Source organism: Penicillium odoratum (genome assembly GCF_028828045.1).
Source record: "Penicillium odoratum strain IBT 22623 chromosome Unknown utg000002l_segment0_segment0, whole genome shotgun sequence".
NCBI lineage: Eukaryota > Fungi > Ascomycota > Eurotiomycetes > Eurotiales > Aspergillaceae > Penicillium > Penicillium odoratum.
In genome coordinates this window covers 2,607,397-2,623,800 of record NW_026643144.1, presented here as the reverse complement: position 1 = coordinate 2,623,800, position 16,404 = coordinate 2,607,397, and the positions used below count along the sequence as shown (strand labels likewise).

The window sequence follows — 16,404 nt, the reverse complement described above, 5'->3', positions numbered from 1 at the left end:
GGAATATACCTAATGAATTGTTTTATCTTACTCGGCAAATAAATTTGCGTTCTTGTCGGTTTTTGTACTACTGAATGCATATCCACCGGAATAATGCTACAAGGAGCTTAGATATATGCATCTCCTCCCCACCGGGAAAACACAACCAAAATCAAAATCCCGAGGTCCTCCCGATCAAATCCGGGGAAACTTCTCCTCAATGCGGGGCTGCAGAATACCCCTGTGCCGGATTTCGTCAGAATAAACAAACAATTTACGACCGATCACGGAACTCCACACATAATACGTGACAATGCACCCCGAACGTCAAGAAAACGGGGCTCCGGTCGAACAATAAAAGGGCGAAAGAATCGCATTCCAAATAATCAACGCATGAACACCAATTCTTATCACGCAAATACACCATGTTTCGCTCCATGATCCTAACAGCCCTCCTCACCACGCTGGCAACAGCAGACAACATCACAGCAACAGTGAACCTCGCCGTCTCCCGAGGTTCACCGGCCCACCTGGCCTCAGGATTCATCTATGGAATTCCAGATACACCCAACTTCATCCCTGACCACTGGTACAAGGATATCGGATTTCGATACGGCCGAGCCGGAGGCGCACAGCTCGACGCGCCGAATCGAGGCTGGATCTGGGGATTAGACGAGTATAAAGGACGACTTGAGTCGACTCTTTCCAACTACGATACTTGTCGCAAGTATGGGGCGGATTTTATTATCCTGCCGCATGATATCTGGGGAACTGATCATTCTAACACGTCGACTGTCTGGCCGGGTGATAATGGGGATTGGACAGATTATGATTTGTTCGTGCGAACTTTGATGGCCGATCTCAAGGCAAACAATGCTCTCGAAGGGTTGGTGTGGGATATTTGGAATGAGCCTGATTTGACCGTCTTTTGGGATCGGGACCAGCAGCAATGGCTCGATTTGTATATTCGGACTCATAAGTTGCTAAGGTATGTCTCTGTCTCCTGATTTGGTGCTGTATGTGCTTGAGCTCGATTAATGCTTGTATAGGGAGGATGCGGATTTCAAGAATGTCCTTATCTCGGGTCCAACACTTGCTGGTTCGCCTCAGACTGATAATACTTGGTGGACAAATTGGCTGGCACAGGTCTCTGGAAACAAGACTATTCCCGATCAATACGCCTATCACCTCGAAGGCTCATCGACAGATACATACGATGATCTCCAGAACACAAATATCAGCTTATCAGCAATGTTGAAAACATATAACCTCCCCTCTCGCCAAGTCAACATCAACGAATACGCCAACTTTGCAGAACAAATCCCCGCCGGCGCAGCCTGGTGGATCTCTAGACTGGAGCGATACAATACCTACGGACTACGCGGAAATTGGCAAAGCACCTGCAGTCTCCACGATCTAATGGCAAACCTCTTAACCAAAACATCCGATCCACTTACCTGCAACAACACGGCTTATGTTTCTTCTCCGGAATACCAGGTCTACAAGTACTACAACCTGAATATGACAGGCGAAAGAAAGAATACCACTGGCACTGGGGATCGGTTGATGGACGTATACGCGACTGTTGATTCAAAGAAAGTGCGCATTCTCTGTGGTGTACGGATTACGGAGGGGACGTGGCAAATTACGGTGGATAACATGAGTGCTGTAGGTCTTCCTACGAAGGGGACGGTTGAAATTCAGACTTGGGGATTTCCCGGGACTTCTGTTTGGGAGGAGGTGGATGCACCTAGTGATCGGGGGATTGTATCGCATACCTATTCGGGAAACTCGTTGACTTTCCCGATTTATCAGACTGATACTAGTACAGCTTGGGCTTTTGAGTTTGCTGTTTAGTTAGTCTAGCCTAGGGTTCTTGAAATTGAGGAATGAATGCACCCATGAGTGAGATTGTGGCTTTCTAGTCAAGTTATACTCTGATATACATCGATAATTAGATGTATTCCGATTATCCAATTAACAAGAATCATCAATGCTATCCGAAGAAACAAGCTGCATCAACTTCTCGTCCTGAGCAAGAAGTAGCATATCTTCCCCACCCTGCCGAAATTTCGGCCAGGAAAAGTAACTCTGCTGATTAGGATTATCCAGCGCGTCCCCAATCGCAACACGAGCAGGCCCTCGAACAGGATCCTCAGCGAAAGAAAGCCACAGTGCCTCCATCGCATAGCTAACCTCCCACTCAAATTCAGTGGAACGAGCGCGGTATTCGTCATGTGTCCCAAAAATCAGCGGTAGCTCTGAGCTGTGGTACGCACCGAACCAAGTCAAGGGAGAGATATTCGAGAAGTTCCCAGCATACTGGTAACGATATGTTGGTAAATCTCCCAGGTTCCGATTCCTAACTTCTTCGGCAACGGGACATGAGATTATCTTCGTTGCGGACGCGAGAGCGCTGGCTCCAGGTCCATTAGGCGTGAATGAGACGAAACCCGCTCCTTCATTTGCATTACTACCAATAATCATAGGCTGGAGAGCGATAAGTTAGTATAACAATCAATGCAAGAGGTAATTCCACGAACCGTCTTCGAAATCTTCCCATCCAAGACCCGTTGTGTGAAATTCGCAAAAGAGGTCTTATTATCCACGACCGGCGTAAAAGAAACTGAAGGCTTAGTTCCATTGCCACTGTAGTATGATAAGGCATTTTCCAGAGTCTGTGCGGGTACCTTTCGCACACAGCTAAGCTCCTTGTCAGAACTGAGGTTATCGCAGCCTACCAGTCCAGCGATGAAGGTGAAATTGGTATGCGCTGTATCTGTGTTGGTGATGATGCTCGGGCCGCCCGAGTCAGCAATGAGTCCCGCTACAAGGGGATTCTCGGGGTATCCGTAGGGGTAGACGCTGACGCTAGCTGCACCGGCTGACTGGCCCCAAAGGGTGATTCTTTCGGGATCACCACCGAAGTTTCCCACGTTGGCGTGGACCCATTCAACGCTGGATTGGTCAGTGGCTAATTGTAGAGTAGAGTGGATGTGACATACGCAAGTCTTTGGTCCAGGAATCCAAGATTTTGATCTTCCAGTCCTTTGGCATTGGGGAAGCCGAAGATATTGACACGGTAGCTGGTAGATGGGTTAGATAAAAGAGGAAAACGATTGAGCTTAGAATAACCCACTTCATGACAATAACAATGTGTGACTGTGTCCGCTGGACCCATTGATCCGGAATCTTATATAGAGAATTCTCACCTCCGCTGGTGAACCCACCACCAGGAATGTAAAGAAGAACCGGCAACGGACGTTGCTGGGATTGAATATTCTCGACGCGAGGTGCCCAAATAGAGAGATAAAGACAATCCTCCGAGTTCCCTCCATTTACCAGGAACTCGGTCTCGTAGGTGGTATAAATCGTCGAGCTATTTAAGCTGAACTGCTGCATGCAAGAGTTTGGAAGTTTGTGTGCTTTCAAAGTTCTCTTGGACTTGAATGCCTGTGGACGGGCGAAGCGGAGATCTCCAACAGGAGGTTCTGCAAAAGGAACGCCGAGAAATTGTCGGACATCAGGGGTAGAGGCGTTGAAGAAGCCTTCAATTGATCCGCTGGTTGTTTGAACCAGGAGCCCTGTGTTTGAGCTTGAAGTTGGGGCACCAAAGACTTTCAAGGCGGAAAGAATTGTCACGAGGAACAATTTCGGAGATGGCATTGTGGTGGATGAAGCTCTGAGGTTACTGATAATACTTAAAGATTCTCTATAGATGGATGGGCTGACATGGTTGTTTTTATACTTATTTTGAAGAGACTTCGTGGCATTCTATCCCGAGGCCCAAGATGAATGGCGGCAAAGTGCTTTCGCGAAACCCCTCCCAGCCAGAGTAATCATGTCATTAACTAGAGATCTTCAGTGAAGACCCTGTGTAAAATGCGGGGGAAACATGGGGAAAGCAATCTGCCGCCGATTCATAATCTCCGGGGAAAAGGTCTGAAACCGCGGGGTAAAGGGTATGAATGAGTCCATGCGCTCCAGTAACCAATCAACTTGATGCAAGACCCCAGTCAGCTTGATGAAAGAATGCGGAGAAGGCAAGAGGAAGTAGATGTCCGGACGTTCGGACCCCTTTTACGGGGCGAGTACCCCTTTTACAATTAGCATTTCCTTGGCATTCAGACTATTGAGATCTACCGACATACTTAATCCTTGCAACACCACAACAAAATTTAGTGCATTTTTCAACTGTCTCCCGGATTTGAAGTTTATATTAATCATGGTAACCTTTGCCGAGGAAAAGATTCAACAGAATAATGAAGAATGCATCGAAAGTGTCGATGATATTGAGCGTAAGTCGGTGGCCGATAGCCCTAGAGCTCATCTTGTGCCTAGGCCGTCTGAGGATGAGGGTGATCCACTTAATTGGCCTATGGGACTAAAAATTCTAATTCTGTCACAAGTCTGCTGGCTCGCATGTGTGAGTGCTATGCTGTTTCTCTTTACGTATTTGAATCTTCGCCATAGACTCACCGTTGCATTAGCTGGGAACCTGGAATACAGCCGCCATCAACTCTGCATATTCTTTCTTAGCGGAGGACCTGGGAATTTCAGAAGTACAAGCCTCTTATCAGACGTCAGTCAGCCCTTTCATTGAACAAGACTATATGGTTATTCTAACATTATTCATAGTACAATTGTCATTGCCCTCAACGGCGTCGGTCCCTTTGTGTGGATCCCTTTGGCAAATGTTTACGGCCGTCGCTTCGTTTATCTTCTTACCACATTCATCGGGTTTGCCACTGCTCTAGGCTGTGGCTTCACCCACAGCTTTGGTGCTTTAGTTGGACTGCGTGCCATCAATGGCATATTCCCCGTTTCTATGGCCCTCGGCCCAGCCACAGTGACAGACCTATTTTTCTATCACCAGCGTGGGCGCGCTCTGGGTCTGTTTACGGTCATGCTGTCATCTGGATCTCATTTTTCGGGCCTTTTCGGCGGACCAGTCGCGAAGTTTTTAGGCTGGAGGTGGATATTCTAGATCACAGGAGCCATGAACTTCGTTACTCTTGTCATTTTGGTTTTTTGTTTACCAGAGACCATGTACTACAAGCCAAGGACCTACTCCGACTCAAATGCCCAATTCCCGAAACTATCCATGGCGAAATACCGGGAGCTTCTCCGGCCATGGACAAGCTTCCCTGGCGTTAAGCTCAAGGCTAAGCACTTTATCATACCTCCTTTTCGCATGGCGTTGTACCCGTCGGTCCTTTTTCCGAGTCTTTATTATGCCTCGCAATATTGCTTCACTGCTATCTTTCCAGCTGTTACATATGCCATTATTTTCAAAGCGAGATTCGGCTGGAGTGCTTTGCAGTGTGGCTTGGCTTATGGCGGGACCATGACAATCGGCGCTATTATCGGTGAGGTGAGTACCATGGCCTCGTAATTGAGCACTTGACACGAACTGACGAATACTAGTTTGCCGCAGGAATGATTATCGACGATATCGTTCACCGAGAGTCTATCCGCTTGGGCGTAGACTCGCCTCCACCCGAAGTTCGCTTCAAGGGTATCTGGACAGGGGCAGCTCTGATCCCGGCAGGGCTTTTGATATTTGGATTCACCATTCAATATAACTCTCATTGGTCTGGCCCACTAGCCGGTATGTTTATAGGCATCTTTGGAGTTCAGGTTGTGGCGACCGTCTGCTATACATACAGCATCGACTCGTATCGCGTCGAGGGATCTGAGGTATCCCAGTTCTTTAACTTTTGTCGTCAGAGTACTAGCTGTACGGTCGCCTTTTATGGTGTTAAACTGTGCACTGCTATCGGATTTCAATTTGCTTTCATCATGTTTGCGCTCGTGGGGAGCGTGGTAGCCTTTGCGCCTGTTGTGTGGCTTATGTGGAGAGGGGCTTGGGTAAGGGAGAAATTGGGCAAACCGGTAAATGTCAGTGTTGTGGAGGAAATTATCTCGCGTCATCACGAGTTTCACAGGATGCAAGGCTAGAAGTGATAGGACAGAATCTTCTTTGCCTTCATAACCTAATTTTATTACCAAAAGTTCTAGTTCAGCTTTATCTACACTGAATTGACAGTAGATCCTCATCGTCTAAGCATTTAAATGTATATCAATTATTCCTCTGGAATCGTAGGTATCGGAGCAGGACCGAATCTAAATTTGACGCCGAGAATATTCGCCAATCCAAGACATAGCTCCTGAAGATCCTCGAGATCTTTCCTTGTTGCACCATTAAACAGCATCCCCTTCATATGATGCTGCAGCTGATTTTGGCAATCCATACCATACAAACCGGAAACAATAGCATAACCCGTTGTCAAAGAATCAAGTATACCATCAAACGAGAAGATCCTTGCATAAAGCACCTCTATTACGATGTCAGTCACTTATTTCCCACTCAGCCAAAAGTAAATGACAGTCTCGTCTCACCTCGGACAATAAATGCATAATCAGGACTGGCCCGCACTGAAGCCTCCGGGTCAAATGCAGGGTTTCTAGCATAAATATTGCTCCAGAATTCCTTTCCTCTTTTCCGTGCCATCTCATCCGACTCCTTTGATCTCGGTGATTCCTTCTCTCGCAAATCTTCCGGTATGCAGAGGGATAATGTGCGCATTGCATTCCCCGTTCTACAAGCACCGACTATCCCGGTTGATTTGATGAGCCCCTCGCGGACTTGACGAACAGCGGTGAAGCGGTCATCGTGTGACATTAAATCAAGCACATTACTGTCAAGGTGGGCGTAGACTTGAGGGATTACATCGGGGTAGTTGAGTGAGGAAAGCGTGACAATCACGCACATGTACCATCGGAGGCGAATTGCGGTTGAGGGGAGGAAGAGGGAAGCATCGAGGAATGAGGAAGGTAGAATTGGAGTTTCGGCAGACATTGTGAGCATGGAGTTGTTGCGATGACAGGGACAATGTTCCTGGATGCTTTTACCTTAATATTTCACAGTTCCGAGCATGAAAGGGTGATTTTCGTCTAATTGGATGTTGCGGGGCATTCCAAGTCCGACTGGCGGGGTAGACCGGACTTACATGTCCGATGGGTTGAATCCCAGTCCATGGATTCGATTTCACCTTCAAATATTGCCGATAGATACCCAAATCATAATCTTTACACCAGTCGGTCGTCATGTTTATCATCTCCCCACTATCTAGATGCGCCTCTCCCTCGAAGCGTGACATTGTCAGTATTATGTCGCATTTACTGGAGAAAAAGACTTCTGAGACCACTACAGTTCTTGGATCATATCACCAAGATTGCAAGCGTGACAAACGATAACGAGCCGAATTGCCACGCATACGCCTGGTTCAAAAGCGCCGAAGACAACGATTCAGTCCCACATCACTGGCTGAGGGGATTCGAAGTGTATGTCTGACAATCCCGCCCCCCTATTAAAAGCTCAGCTCACATAACAATGTGGGATACTCAGCTATAACGATGTTGAAGCCAACACCATAACACATCGGGCTAGTGCCGAGTATAAGGCATTCCGAGTCGCTGTCGGCGAGGATAAATTACTAGAGCAACCCAGTGATCTTCGGTTCTGGAGACCTATCAATATCGGGTTTCTAACACGCAACCAGTCAATGAAATTTATGGACAATTCTACAACTGGAGGACACTATGTTGTAGTAGACGAGCTGATGTCAGAAGTGGGAAAACTTGAGCTCATCATGGAGCATCTCCGCGGGATGGCCTTGGAGGCGGAAAAATTAGAGCAGATTTTGAGTTTCTGGGTACTTCGGCGGGACGATGAGAAAGATCCAGCATTCCTGGTATTTTCCTGCTATCTTGATAAAGAGGCATGGGTCACATTTAACGGTCAGACCGAAGTGGATGAGGCTTGGAGGGCTGCACATGAATCCAGTAAAGAGCAGAGGAGAACAACTTGGATAGAGTCGGGGCTTGGATTCCTGGGAAGAGAAGAGTTGCACGCCAATGTTCATAAACCGATGAAGAGATAATTATTATCTGATCATTTTGTTTGTGGGTGCCTTTGACTGCACTATGGGCCTCTCCTTTTCCCATTTTTGTCACTCAAATAGTCTTTCTCTCCTACACACCCCTGCTTCATATATTCGGGCGCCCTTTGCACAGCTTCATCGATAATTTTATCTGAATTGATGTACTGTGGATGTTTGTTCAAGAGAGGTGAAACCTTCATGTACGTAGGCAAGTGATCAATGTGCTTAACTGTTTCTTCAATCACCTTGACCATCTTCATTGGATCTAACATCTTCAGTTGTTACATAATAGCATTCGCATTCGGGGGAGATGCCACTGCCCCAGTGTAATTCAACGGAGCCGAAGTAAAAAAGAAGGACCAGCGTCCATTCTTCGCACACAGTTCGGCCAGAGCATCCAGATCAAAGAGTTCTCCCAGTGGTGTCCCCCAACCAGCCAACATAATGGGATGCAGATGCCATGCTTTCTCTGTCGGCGCTATTCTCAAACTTAGCAGAAGCAAAATTATTCACTGCAGAAACTCACGTCGAACTTCAAATCCAGGCGAGTCGCTCGCTACAGCAGCAAACTGCCTTTCCCAAAGCCACTCTGTCGTTTCACGCGACTGTCCCAGACCACACCACTCACGTACATCAGCAACTCTTTCACGTCCAGCTTGATCAAGTTCTTTATATGCCGCAACATATCCGGTGCGCAAAAAGAGTACATCACCTGTACGGAACTCAATGCCTTCCTCCCTTGCAATTCTCAATACGCTTTCTAGTGATATTGCGTGGGGTGAAAAATGCTGCACATGCAAGCCATCCCGTTGGGCATAAGAAAAGTAATCGATCAAGACACCACGGCCGGCGAGACCTCGCGGGGCCCAGGATTGGAGGCTGTTAACGGATGTGTGGGAGCTTGCATGAATCTCGGCCTGTGTAGTTCTGGCTAGGTCAGTATTTTCGATGTTGTGGCGATGCAACCGATTTACCCGTTATAGAACTTCTCGTCCTGTTGGTAGGCGAAATGACGGAGACTGTCCCATTGGGAACTTCCTTGTGTGTTGAAACTAATCTTGGTCGAATCAGCTTGCTACTTCTTCATTACTTGTAATTCAAAAGGACTCATACTCACCACGTCGTCATTCACTATTAGTGGACTTTTATCAATGACCTTTTGTTCAAAGCCGGCCCGGCCTAACAGAGGTGGATTGAATAAATCCAGCGGAAGGCTGTGTACGCACGTCAGTCTCCTTATCTGACTCACCGTGGGCATTGGCTTTGAAGACAAACTTGAGACCAACTCTCTCCCCCGTTTTTACTTCATCTTGGATTGTTTTCAGCACCAAATCATCGGTGAGATAGTTGAGTGATCCCAGTGCACTATCTGGACCATCGCCCCAAAGCCCCCATGCCGAGTTTGGTGGGTCTCGTTCTCGGAGGGGGAGTTCATCGAAGGAAGGCAGAGGGTTCGGTGCAGGTGCCATAATGATACGTCACGTATCAAAAAGCCAGGACCAGTAATTTTATTGAAACCACAAATTTATATGAGAATAATGACAATGAATACTAGTGTCAATTTTTGATCATTGCTGATGAGCTTTAGAATTCGATGGAAAGCATCGGTGATTGATTTCCGGTGGGGAAATACCAGGATTGAATCTCTCCTCGGAATTCCATGTCCGGGTCTTTGAACACAACGATTCAAGATAATGTGATAAATTTCCCAATTGCAGCTGCTGTTAATCTCGGAGAACTATTATTATTGTAGATTATCCGCGCCACTATAACGACTCTGAGTTTTGACCTTGGAAAAAACCATTGCTTTTTTACACTGGCCCTATCTATTAATCGCCCAACGGCAGACAAGTAACCATGGCCAACCCAGGCATTGTCATGCGTCTCTCTGAGACCCCAGAGAGACCAGCGGTGCCCTTCCCAAATATCGAGGGAACATATATCCTGGAAGCAAATGACGGCGAAACACCTTCATTCAACACCGTCTACTTCCTCAGCGATATCGGACCAATATTATCTTCTTCCACTCACTACGACGCCGACATCATCACTAACAGTGCCGGACCAACCTCCCTCTCATGGAAGGTCTGTGCCTACATCAACGGGCGCGACCGCACCAACGGGACCGATTCTTCTGAACCCACGCCTCATCTCCTACCGGAGACACCCGTCACAAGCTCCATTATGGTGGCTAATGGGTCTACTCCTCGAGTGGACAAGGAGCAGGACTACCATGATTGGTATGACCAAGAGCACGGGGAAAAGCTAATGCAAGTGCCAGGCTGGAATGCAGCTAGACGATACTCCTTGGTGAAGGTTTATGGAGAGGCTGAGACGGCAAAGTATTATGGTTTGAATTTTTATGATCAAGAGAATGGGTTGGGGGGACCTGAATGGAAGGCTGGTGTCACTGAGTGGACGCTACGTGTAAGGAGCAATGCGGCAAAACCCAATATCCGGAGGGTCTGGAAGTTTGAGGGAGTTAATATGGCTTGATGTAATACACAGCATCTGGTTTTATTTGACTTGAATAAATTCATGCATAATCTCATGACATTATGCCAATACAGTGTAGCTGATGTAGCCGAGATGGGCTGCTGTAAAATTTGGACATGCTCACCGGAACATGGTTGGGTGTGCAAATAGCCCGTATAATGTATCATGAGTTACGTCCTTCTGCAGCTCATTCATCGAGTCCAAGAAATCTGGTGAGAAATTTTCAAGGCCAACATCGACAGCTTCCATGCCAAGATAGTCAGAGACAAAGTCCCCCGGTGTATCTAAAGACGGTTCGTTGCTTGGCGGATTCATGGGGAGCTGGAAGAATGACTCGTCGAGGCTCGTGAGCTGAGGCATCTCATCCATGATAAGCCCGCCTTCTTTGACACTGACACGAAATTCATGGACCATGTCTCTAAGAATACTGAGAGGCTTTTTCAAGCCGACGTTGCATCCATGCTGTAGTTCGCTTAGACAAGTCCAGAAAAATGATATAGGCTCCATAAACTGTCCGCGATCGTGTCGCTCCTGGCGGATGATCACAATTACGGCAGAGTAAACGGCATATGAGAGAAGGAAGGGCGCTCGACGAAGTGTGAAAGCCTTCCTATATGCACGAACAAACTTTTGGATTGCAAGAGCGCTGTTAATACACGCCTCTTCACATTTTCTGTGATCTCCTTCCGCCCTGTGGCGGCGGAGATGGCCTTCTTCTAAGAAAGCGCGGTTTAAAAGAATTGTCAAGGCATGATAGGTAGTACTGGCTCATTTCATCAGTCTTCATCACTTTTAATTCATTGAGTAGGAAGAAAACTTACAGGGGGGTTATATGGTGCGGAGGCGGGATAAATGATCCATCTGGATCGAACTTCAAGTGATCTGGTAGCGAATCCGACCACTTATCCAGTTCTCTGATGATGCTAGCTTTCTTGTTCCTTATATCTTCCGAGCTGCACTTTATAGTTTGAATCCCGTACAAGTCAGTAATTTTGGCTGATATTTGAAATAATCGAACGAGACAGGTGAATGTCGAGACAGCATAAGCTGGCTGTGACGCGTATGCTGGCGGAGGAGGGGCCAAAGATCCCGGATCAATATATGGTTCCCATTCCTCAAGTTCTTCAAATGTGTCTAGAAATCGCATCGGGACTCTGGCCTCAGTAGAGGCAAACATGCACGGGCGGCCGAGATACAGAGATTGTGTGGCGTCGGTAGCAAAAGCGCCCCAGTACAGTCGTGTCCGCATTTCCCGTTCTAGATCTCGAGTCAGGAGGTCGCTGGAAGTAGCCGTACTTTCATGATCGGGCCCAAGCATCAAGTGACATCCCATGTCAATAATCATGCGATATGCAGTACCAGATAGATTCCAGCCCGCACTCGAATGACCCTGCGATACCAAAGTTGCGCTAGTCAGTAACAAAGCCATAGCGGAAGGAATACTGGGCTTGTCGATGGCGTCCCCCAAAAGCTGTCTAAACCGGGTATAGAATTGAGCGCCGACGCTGCTCAGATCATCTGGTTTGGAACGCAGGTACGGCCTGTCACTGTAGAGTGTGCTTGAGTAGTAGATGGCGTTTAGAAGCAGCTTGTTGACCCAGGGGCCCCCACCGTTGGCAAGGCTGCCCATGATGGCCGGACGGTAAGAAATAAGATAGGCGTAGTGCTGACGATTGAAGTGAAGATCCAGCAGATGTTTCGCCAGCTCAGGTTCGCACCCATCAAGATCCATCGTGTTGGATGGCTGGCGGAATATGCGAGCTTCCCGCTGTCTTTGTAATGCAGCATTGCTAATCAGTCTTGCTTTGGAGGCAGCGATAGCGCTTTCCCCCTTGCTTACCATGTTGGAGATATTCTCTTTATGCTGAGCCCTAGATGTGGGGTTCATTATGCTGGACAATCCGTGCACCGTCGAGACACAACCATGCTCATGAAATGCCCCAGCAACACGGGCTTCGCATGGAGACATACCCGTTGTTCCTCCGACGCCTGTGTAATCCTGCGCAGTATCCTCTGCTTCCTGCTCCATCTGCCGTGGGCCAATTGCCGAGTCCACTCTAGAATATCCAGTATCCACAGAATGACTTGTCGATACAGGCCGCTGCAAATGTGGAGTTCCGAGACCCGTCCGTCCTTCCATCATTTGATTTCTGTTGGGTTGATATGGAATATGGTCTATGGCGCTGGGAAAGTCCTGTCTCATTGATATTGATGAGGGCGGGGTTGGTAGCGGTCTGGCAACAGCAGCAGTCGAGGCAAGATAGTTGAGACTTTCACTTTGAGAGGAATGACCATAGTCCTGATCTTGATCAATCACTCTGCGGACGTCAGTTCCTGCATTTCCCTGCACAGGTGGTATGCAGTCTTGAAGCTGTACATGGACCGGGGAGATGCCTGAGGCTTTCAAATGCTCTCGCATCGTTGCAACTGTGGCTTCCAGGCTCTGCACCAGGGTCTGTGATGGTCTGGGTACGCGTCTTGCATCACGAGGATAGACGCAGTTGCGGCCGTTAGTGGTGCATTCGAGACACTGTGGTCGCGTTCCGTCACATTTGACCTTCTTCCGGCGACATGGGGTGCATGTTTTGCATGTCTCACCCAGAGACGCTGTAGATCCTGTGACAGGGTTTCGTGTATTCTTTCGAATCCCCCCCGAAGACATATTGGCCTTAACCTCTAATCCAGCGTCGGAAAATGCAGGCAGCTTGCGACTCGGGCAAGTGGGTCAAATTCCATGCCCCCGCGCGTGGAGGTCACGTGCCGGACATCAATGTCCGGCCCAAAGTCATCTCGTCACGAGGTACCCACGACTGCCAATCAACGTCCGCATTTGACACTCGGTACTTCAAATGCCGTACATTCTACCGGACATCTGTTTCCATAGTCTCCATCTGGGGTATTGCAGGATGATTGCACCACAGTTGGAATTTTTGGCACTTATATATCCGTAGCGCTCAGCCCCCTACGGATTCAACTTACTTGAAAATCATTTTACCATCTTCCATAATAAACATTGGAATGAAAGAGAAACAATCATGAGTCCCTGCGCCATCACCCCAGAGCCACTCAATATTACACCAATCAGCAAAAATGCTCAGAATTGCTCTTTTGATGCCGCACTTGACTTAGACAAGGAGGCAGCATCTCTTCTAGACCCGTTCTACAAGATTGTCGAGCAGCCTATCGGAACCCGCCGTCCAATCCGGGTAGCCTGTATGGGAGCCGGGTATTCAGGCCTTATGATGAGCATTGTCTTTAGTCAGCGAATGAAAAACGCAAATGCCGAACTCGTCGTCTATGAAAGGAACGAGGATCTAGGCGGAACGTGGTTAGAAAACAGGTAAGTCACTCAACGTGGTCATATTGCATAGCCCTTGTAAGATGAAGTGTGCTGACTCGTGATTTTGTGATTAGGTATCCCGGATGCAAATGCGATATTCCTGCCCACAACTACGCTTATAGCTTTGCGCCCAACCCTGAATGGCCGAATTATTATGCCACCTCACAGCAGATCCATGCGTACATGCATGATGTTGCCGATAAATACGACTGTAACAAGTTCATCAAATACCGCCACTCTATCAAGGCAGCAGTTTGGAACGAGGATAAAGCAAAGTGGGAGATCCAAGTTCAAAATGGTGACGGAGCTGTCTTTCAGGATGATGTCGACGTCTTTATCAATGCCGGTGGTGTTCTTAAGTAAGTATCTTTGTGACATCCCTACACTATTCCTGACTTATGTACTAATGATGTTATAGCAATTGGAAATGGCCTAACATCGAGGGTATTCATAACTTCAAGGGCAAACTTATCCACTCTGCAAGATGGGATGCGGACTATGACTTCACGGGCAAGAAGGTGGCCAGCATTGGCATTGGGTCTTCAGGAATTCAGATTGTGCCTCAACTAGCCAAGGTTGTGGGCTCCATGGACGTCTACGTTCGGACACAGACATGGATCTCTCCAGCACCTGGTATCAACGAGCCGACCGCTAATGACCCCGATATGGATGACGATTACAACTTCACTCCTGAAAGCATGGCTATATTCAAGGATCCTGAGGTCCTCCGCCAGTACCGAGCTGCTATCATGGATCGCCGAATCGAGAATTTCCAACGTGCTCTTGCAGACAGTGACATTCAAAAGCGTGCCCAGGAGATCTTCCGCAAGAGCATGACTGAGAGACTCGGTGACAGTGAGAAGGGTCGAAAGGCGGCGCAATATTTGCTCCCTGACTTTCCCGTTGGGTGCCGACGGCAGACTCCCGGTCCAGGGTTCCTCGAGGCCCTAACCCAGGACAATGTTGATATGTGGTGGGATGACGTTGCACAGATTACCGAAAAGGGTATTGTAACACGATCTGGGGAAGTAAAAGAGTACGATGTGATTGTATGCGCAACGGGTTTCGACACCTCCTTCAAGCCATCATTTCCATTGATCGGACGGAATGGAGTTAACCTCGCATCTAAGTGGGAGGTAGAGCAACCAAAAGCCTACTTTGGATTCATGGTGCCAGACATGCCCAACTACTTCTGTTTCATCGGACCCAACAGCCCAATCAGTAACGGGTCACTCGTGCTGGGAATCCAAGCAACCGCTTTATACGTCTACAAGTGGTTGGAGAAGTTGCAGACTGAGATGATCAGCAGCTTCGAGGTACGGAACGATGTGAATGAAGAATACAACCAACACATGCAGCAATATCTGGAGCGCACTGTGTGGACTCGCGGCTGCCGCAGTTGGTACAAGCGAGGAACCGTCGACGGACCTGTTGTGGCAATATACGGTGGTACATCTTTCCATTTCATGGAGGCGATCAAGAATCCACGGTGGGAGGACTTCCATATTACAAGGTCTCCGGAGGCTCGTTCAAATAGATTTGCATACCTGGGTAATGGGTTTTCTAGAAGGGAGACAAAGGGGGAGAGTGTGGGCGCCACACAGACGCTTGACTTTGACGAATATTGGCGTTTGTTTGTGCTACCAGAGATTCATAACTAGATATTTTCTCGGTAAATATGTAAAATTTGCATTGTTTGGATTCGAATTAATTGATTTCCATGGGCGCAAGAAAATTCATCATCGCTTTATCTCCCAATTAACTAAAGTAGAATAGAAGCTGATCTTTCAGAATGACTCCTCTATATTAGCTATCAGCAATTGACCAGGCTAATCGTATTTTATAGGGTACTCTAGAAGAATTATAGAGACAGCCCTGGAGATGATAAAGCCTAGAGAGCTATAGCAGGAGCATTATCATGGGTTTGTCCCTTATTGTCGATCCCCTTTTACAGTACATTTAAATTTTTGCTAAAACTTAGAAAGAGATATTAGATAAATCGGCCTATGCTTACCGCACATTATTTATACTAGTATAAAATGGGCATCAGATTCCAGCATTCTATCCATAACAAAATCTCTACTTCAGATATCTGAAGTTAACCAAAAGCTAATAGCAAGACTATGTAGACTGTCCCAAAGAAGTAGGCCCCTAGAGACGGGATGCTTGATGGGTAATTACTGCTTCTTTTTGCGCCAGTTTGGCCGTGCTGTCCGTGGCAAATGTTGAGGGGCACAGGTCAATTTTGCAGAAGGTCAGTGGGGGATGCATCAGTAGTGATTGATGGGTTAGGCCTATCAGAAATTTCCCGAATGCAAGTAAGCACTTGTAGGCGGCTTCGAGGGGGTCCGTGCCCAAGCGACTTTGGGTTAATATTCCGCCGCCTGGAGACACATCGAGTGCGAGCTTGAACGCTTCCCTTGAGATCAATTTCTTTCCTGTAAAACTTTCTCAGAAAATGTCTGGTTTAATGTCTTACGAATAGGTCCTGCGCGTTATTTCCATCAAAGTCCTCCCCATATCTCAAAATGCACATGTTGGGGCCAAATCCATCCGGTAAAAATAGACGAAAGCACCTAACACAGCTAGTGCTTGGACCAAAGTAATTTAGAGACTTTTCACATCGTTCTCATTTTCAAACTA

At 47.5% G+C, this 16,404-nt stretch overlaps 9 protein-coding genes across 9 annotated transcripts; 5 read left to right on the top strand and 4 right to left on the bottom strand.

Moving 5' to 3' along the window:
- Positions 1–404: 404 nt before the first annotated feature.
- N7520_003001 (glycoside hydrolase family 39 protein) lies at positions 405–1,836 on the top strand (the record flags this gene model as incomplete). The annotated part of the gene is made up of 2 exons (XM_057136936.1): positions 405–967; positions 1,029–1,836. 2 exons carry the CDS (start codon positions 405–407, stop codon positions 1,834–1,836), a joined length of 1,371 nt encoding a protein of 456 aa, XP_056999622.1.
- Positions 1,837–1,956: 120 nt separating this feature from the next.
- On the bottom strand, positions 1,957–3,645 carry N7520_003000 (chlorogenic acid esterase precursor; the record flags this gene model as incomplete). The annotated part of the gene is made up of 4 exons (XM_057136935.1): positions 1,957–2,469; positions 2,523–2,937; positions 2,985–3,065; positions 3,119–3,645. The coding sequence occupies 4 exons, from the start codon at positions 3,643–3,645 to the stop codon at positions 1,957–1,959; spliced, it is 1,536 nt and encodes a 511-aa protein (XP_056999621.1).
- Positions 3,646–4,204: 559 nt separating this feature from the next.
- N7520_002999 (MFS general substrate transporter) lies at positions 4,205–5,940 on the top strand (the record flags this gene model as incomplete). Its single annotated transcript, XM_057136934.1, has 6 exons — positions 4,205–4,277; positions 4,389–4,405; positions 4,470–4,561; positions 4,618–4,871; positions 5,022–5,353; positions 5,407–5,940. The coding sequence occupies 6 exons, from the start codon at positions 4,205–4,207 to the stop codon at positions 5,938–5,940; spliced, it is 1,302 nt and encodes a 433-aa protein (XP_056999620.1).
- Positions 5,941–6,065: 125 nt separating this feature from the next.
- Positions 6,066–6,841, bottom strand: N7520_002998 (uncharacterized protein; the record flags this gene model as incomplete). Its single annotated transcript, XM_057136933.1, has 2 exons — positions 6,066–6,319; positions 6,382–6,841. 2 exons carry the CDS (start codon positions 6,839–6,841, stop codon positions 6,066–6,068), a joined length of 714 nt encoding a protein of 237 aa, XP_056999619.1.
- Positions 6,842–7,089: 248 nt separating this feature from the next.
- Positions 7,090–7,925, top strand: N7520_002997 (putative quinol monooxygenase; the record flags this gene model as incomplete). The annotated part of the gene is made up of 3 exons (XM_057136932.1): positions 7,090–7,143; positions 7,196–7,326; positions 7,391–7,925. The coding sequence occupies 3 exons, from the start codon at positions 7,090–7,092 to the stop codon at positions 7,923–7,925; spliced, it is 720 nt and encodes a 239-aa protein (XP_056999618.1).
- Positions 7,926–8,206: 281 nt separating this feature from the next.
- On the bottom strand, positions 8,207–9,394 carry N7520_002996 (uncharacterized protein; the record flags this gene model as incomplete). Its single annotated transcript, XM_057136931.1, has 5 exons — positions 8,207–8,403; positions 8,452–8,852; positions 8,900–8,982; positions 9,043–9,139; positions 9,201–9,394. The coding sequence occupies 5 exons, from the start codon at positions 9,392–9,394 to the stop codon at positions 8,207–8,209; spliced, it is 972 nt and encodes a 323-aa protein (XP_056999617.1).
- Positions 9,395–9,782: 388 nt separating this feature from the next.
- Positions 9,783–10,421, top strand: N7520_002995 (uncharacterized protein; the record flags this gene model as incomplete). The annotated part of the gene is made up of 1 exon (XM_057136930.1): positions 9,783–10,421. One exon carries the CDS (start codon positions 9,783–9,785, stop codon positions 10,419–10,421), a length of 639 nt encoding a protein of 212 aa, XP_056999616.1.
- A 120-nt stretch (positions 10,422–10,541) lies between these two features.
- On the bottom strand, positions 10,542–13,083 carry N7520_002994 (transcription factor domain-containing protein; the record flags this gene model as incomplete). Its single annotated transcript, XM_057136929.1, has 2 exons — positions 10,542–11,184; positions 11,243–13,083. The coding sequence occupies 2 exons, from the start codon at positions 13,081–13,083 to the stop codon at positions 10,542–10,544; spliced, it is 2,484 nt and encodes an 827-aa protein (XP_056999615.1).
- Positions 13,084–13,456: 373 nt separating this feature from the next.
- N7520_002993 (flavin-containing monooxygenase) lies at positions 13,457–15,422 on the top strand (the record flags this gene model as incomplete). The annotated part of the gene is made up of 3 exons (XM_057136928.1): positions 13,457–13,761; positions 13,836–14,120; positions 14,180–15,422. 3 exons carry the CDS (start codon positions 13,457–13,459, stop codon positions 15,420–15,422), a joined length of 1,833 nt encoding a protein of 610 aa, XP_056999614.1.
- Between the last annotated feature and the right edge of the window lie 982 nt (positions 15,423–16,404).